This window comes from Gavialis gangeticus, unplaced genomic scaffold, assembly GCF_001723915.1.
Source record: "Gavialis gangeticus isolate Ggan-Ray unplaced genomic scaffold, GavGan_comp1, whole genome shotgun sequence".
Classification (NCBI taxonomy): Eukaryota; Metazoa; Chordata; order Crocodylia; family Gavialidae; genus Gavialis; species Gavialis gangeticus.
Window position 1 is genome coordinate 97,708,745 of NW_017729022.1, and position 4,299 is coordinate 97,713,043.

A 4,299-nucleotide genomic window follows, 5' to 3' on the forward strand; every position below is an offset into this window, starting at 1 on the left:
TTCTAAGGTGTCACGCTGCTCTACCTTCTGTCTAACTTCAGACTAATGTGGGGAACTACCGCTCAACTTTCTTTTCTTTTTTAAAAAAAAAAAAAAATGGCATGCATACATATGTCACCTCTATCCTCAGGACATTAAAGGAATATGTCTTATTACCTATGTGTCACCTTTCTGTTTTTATGTCTTGCTTCCTGTTGTGCTTCTGAAAATGTTATGCTCCAGGCCACTTTAGTAACCTTTGTGCAAAAGTTTGCAAACTTTTAATGAATGCACCTCATTCAATAATAGAAACCTGAAAATGGGACTATACTTAAGCAAAACAAGGTCTCCTCCAGTCACTCTTGAACAGTTTTTTTTGGGGGGGTGGGTTTAATTAAAAATGGTACTTAAATTATTAAAAGGTGACTCAACCAAAACTAACATCAGCATTCTTGAGGATGGAAGATGTAGATTCTTCAATGATGTATTCACTCAAAATTAACCTTCCTTCCCTGAAAAGCCCCCAAAGTCGAATGTGGGTGAAGGCTACTGCTACAGAAATTCTTTCTTTCCAATAGTGACTATCCAGTAAGTCTTCAAATAAAGCCTTTTTACTGCTGAACAAATTGGCATATGCGCTATGGGGAAATCTAGGACCTTAGTGGAGCCTTTTTTCTCACTTGCTTTGTGGTTAGTGAAGGGGCAGTTGCAGAAGCAGCCAAACCAGGACTTTTTTTTTTAAACGTTCTTGGAATGGGTGTCGTCTGTGCTATTCTGATGAGATTCCACCTCTTCAGCTCTGTTCCTCTTTCTTTCTCTCATTACCTCAGCTGCACATGCACTGATTCTCAACCACTTCTTCCCTGCCTGTGTCCTGAACTTGTTCTCCACCTTTACTCCCGCTTTTAAAGTAGACCTAATATGGTTATTGCATATTTGTTAACTGTGCATACTCTGTCCTCTCCCTCTTTCCCCCCCCATACTTCTACTCTATCTTTCCAATTAAGAGCCACTGTCTGGCTCTTATTGATGGAAATAGCTCTAATTAGTGACTACGTATTTTTAGTGCCTCACATAATGGGGCTCTGTTCTTTTTATTGTGTGCATGCACACGCACACATGGTTTTAGGAGAGGCCAGTTCTAACATGCAGTGTTTTCCTTTCAATTAGCAACATTGCTGCTCCCAAAGACGAGATCAGTGCCTGGGAGTTTCCTTTGTACCTTTGTCAGGACATGAGTGCAGGTGGTACACATCTCTACTGGGTAAGGTCTACTAATTAGTTTCCCACCTGGATTTTTTTCCTTCTGAAAATTTTAAAGAACTAGTTGGCAGGTAGTTTTGAACTAAATCTAATATGGCAGGCTGCTAAGTGTGGGATGTACTATGTGCACGTGTACTTCTTAGTATATATCTGGCATGGCATTCCATGGGGACAATTGCCACTGGCTTTATTTTGTGGATAACTTGTCAGTTAACCCGAGATGTTAATCCATTAGGCTAGGTGGGATCCATTAGGCTCTAGCCACAAAGAACAGCTGTGTCCTTCATGATCTAGTTTCAGTGGTTGAATGGCAGTTGAAAGGTGGCACATGTATATAGGCACAGTATCTGAAACTGACAAAGTTATGTTTTTAGTCTATAGACTACTGATCCTAAAAACAGTTTAGCCACCTTCATTTAATCTAAATTTCAGCCTTTGCTGTTAAGACTCTCATGTTATCATACACATGTGGACTCAACTGTAGTCTTCCACCTAAGCACTAGGTTACCTTTCATGTCCCAGTATGCTACTTTGTGAAACGCTTCCCAGTTGCTGCATCATTCTGCAATTTTTGCAATCTTCAATTCCCAACTGGTGGCTGAGGTGTGTGAGTTGCGGGGCTGCTCCTATTTCTACTCATGTGAGACTCTCATATTGCATACTGCAGCCTTGTCTCCTTCCTCCATGACAACGCTCCAAGTCTAATTGCTGTAAAATATTAAAGTCATATTGAATAGTTTGGCTGCCAGCTGTGCCATAAAGAAACTGGGCTGTGCCACTCCCTTAAAGTAAGATTGGCATTTGATATCTTTTGAACTGTTGGTCATACTCCCCTCAAATGGGTTCTGCTAATAATAATAATAATAGTGTCCTCCCACCTGTAGTCTATTATACTTCTCTAGAGTTTTCTGAAACTTCTTTCTAATAGTCCCTAACAGTAGCAAGTGAACTAAGCAGAGGCACTTTCCAGAGCATAACCAAAATGGTACAGATTTAGGATTATTTTAGTTTCTGGTAGAATAGTCCTGGCATAAACAAACTATTACCATCCTCTGGACACTGCCTGTATGGTGTATTTAGTGAAACTCTAAATATCTCCTTGCAATACACTGGAAGAAATAAAGAGATATATGTATAGTTGATTACCTGAATTTTTGTAGTTGAATCCAAGCCTATTCTTTTTATAGTGCCCCTTTGTTTACACGCTGTTACAGTACTTTGCTAATGTGGTATGACCTGAGATTATAGCATGCATACCAAGTAGTAATGCCTAATGAAGTAATGATATTATCTATGTTATCTTCATTTTTTTTTATCTAACTTATTAATATGCATGATAAGAAGAACATAGGAAGGGGTTCTGCGTGGTGTTTTGTTGTCTGTTTGTTTTACAGTGTGGCTTTTTGACTCTGACTTATGGTTTTGGAGGCCAGAGTGGAGGGGAAGAGAATGGGTGGAGGGGGGAGAAAAGATAACTAGACCTGAACACGCGTTAATTTCTTTTACTTTTATGGCCAGAATGATTTTGTAGCATTTGTCATAATTATGCTTTGCATTAAACACGTTCTGTAAATCTCCTTGTCTCTTTCTTTGTGTTCCTCCCTTTAGTTCTCTAGAAGGGGCACTGATCAAGACTACCTATTCTGCACATATGAATATTAGCAGTGTTGTGTTTTTTGTTTGCTTCTTTTCTTTAAACAGACACCTCTCGTATCAAGTCTGAATATCTTTTTTTAACAGATGCTCTGACACTGGACACACTACAGTTGAATCCAAGAGTGCACACACAAAGTGGTTCCACATGTACTGCAGCCAGACCTCTACCTGCATTTGAACAGCAGGATCTGATAAATGGGTCCATCTTGGATATGACACCTGCATCCCTCCAGTAAGATGGTAAAACCAGTTCTTCTGGTGGGGGGAGGAAATAGAGGTGATGTATAGACTCCTGAAGAGAGTCCACAGAAGGTGTGAGTATAGCAAGGTGGTGAGATTCTCATGTCAGCTGAGGTACAGGATAAGTGTTGTTCAACAGAAAGCTTGTAGCCAGACTCAGAACTGAAATCCTGGTCTTCTGAGCTTGAAGTGCCCTGTCCATGAGAGCAACCTTTGATGCTTTAAGCCATCTCAAAAAGCCTTGCAGTAGCACCAAAATGCTTTGGTTTGAGATGTAACAATTCCCTTACCCCTTTATAATTCTCTAGTGTTTCTGTTTAAGTAATGTCCACAAATAAAAGTAAGGGTTAGATGTTACTGAAGAAGTAGAAGCTGACAAGCAGCTTTTCTTATGGTGTTTGAGACCCAATGATTATTATCTGTATGCTACATTAATGCTCCAGTTGGATTATTTCGCTTTAGTGATGCTTCTGTTTTTGTGATTGGGGAATTGGGTACTGTCCCTGTAACAGCACAGCAGCCAATTTTTTTTAAACCAACTGAGTTATCAGAATAAGAGTTTAGGAAGAACATCTTTGAACTATATGCTTTTTAAATGGCAATATGCAAATAAAGCTTGTGCTTCCAGGTGGAAAATACATTTTGCTGGCAAACAGACTGAGGCAGATCTTCCTGTTTCCACTACCATGATGGACTTGTTGCTTACTGAAGTGAGTACTGTCTTTGCACTCATCAGTCTTGCCTCTGAATGTGAATGTGGTAGGCATTTACTGATTCTCTAAAATAGAAATTATGGGTTACAGTCTCAACTGGTTATAAATCGGCCCTTCAATGAAATGAAGTGCTGCTTAAGTTGCGCTAAGAAGGTCAAGGTGAAAACACTCCCAATTCAGGAGCATCAAGAATCATACCCTAGCTGAGATTCTTTTGTAGATTGTATAAATTTTAATAAAGTTGTTGCTTGGCAGTTACTAAGGTCTCATCTGTTGGTGGTACTTTAACTTCAGAGCTTCCTTTACTCTCTCTTTAAAATTGGGCAAATTTTAAAAATTCATTTACTTTATTCTTCCTATCTACTTCTTTGGCATGAGAACTGTGTAATAGTCAAGCCCAGCCTGGCTCTTAAAAAGCAAATGTGACTGCTACTCAGTGGTCACATCT

General features: G+C 39.5%; 1 protein-coding gene across 2 annotated transcripts in view; it reads left to right on the forward strand.

Annotated features, from left to right (window-relative positions):
* Positions 1-4,299, forward strand: part of LRMP (lymphoid restricted membrane protein) — an 81,470-nt gene that overhangs the window by 39,078 nt on the left and 38,093 nt on the right. For both annotated transcript variants that reach the window (XM_019515683.1, XM_019515684.1), the window contains 3 exons: positions 1,150-1,243; positions 2,983-3,130; positions 3,767-3,848. In XM_019515683.1, coding sequence (XP_019371228.1) covers positions 1,150-1,243; positions 2,983-3,130; positions 3,767-3,848 — 324 coding nt within the window. The remainder of the gene's footprint in view (positions 1-1,149; positions 1,244-2,982; positions 3,131-3,766; positions 3,849-4,299) is intronic.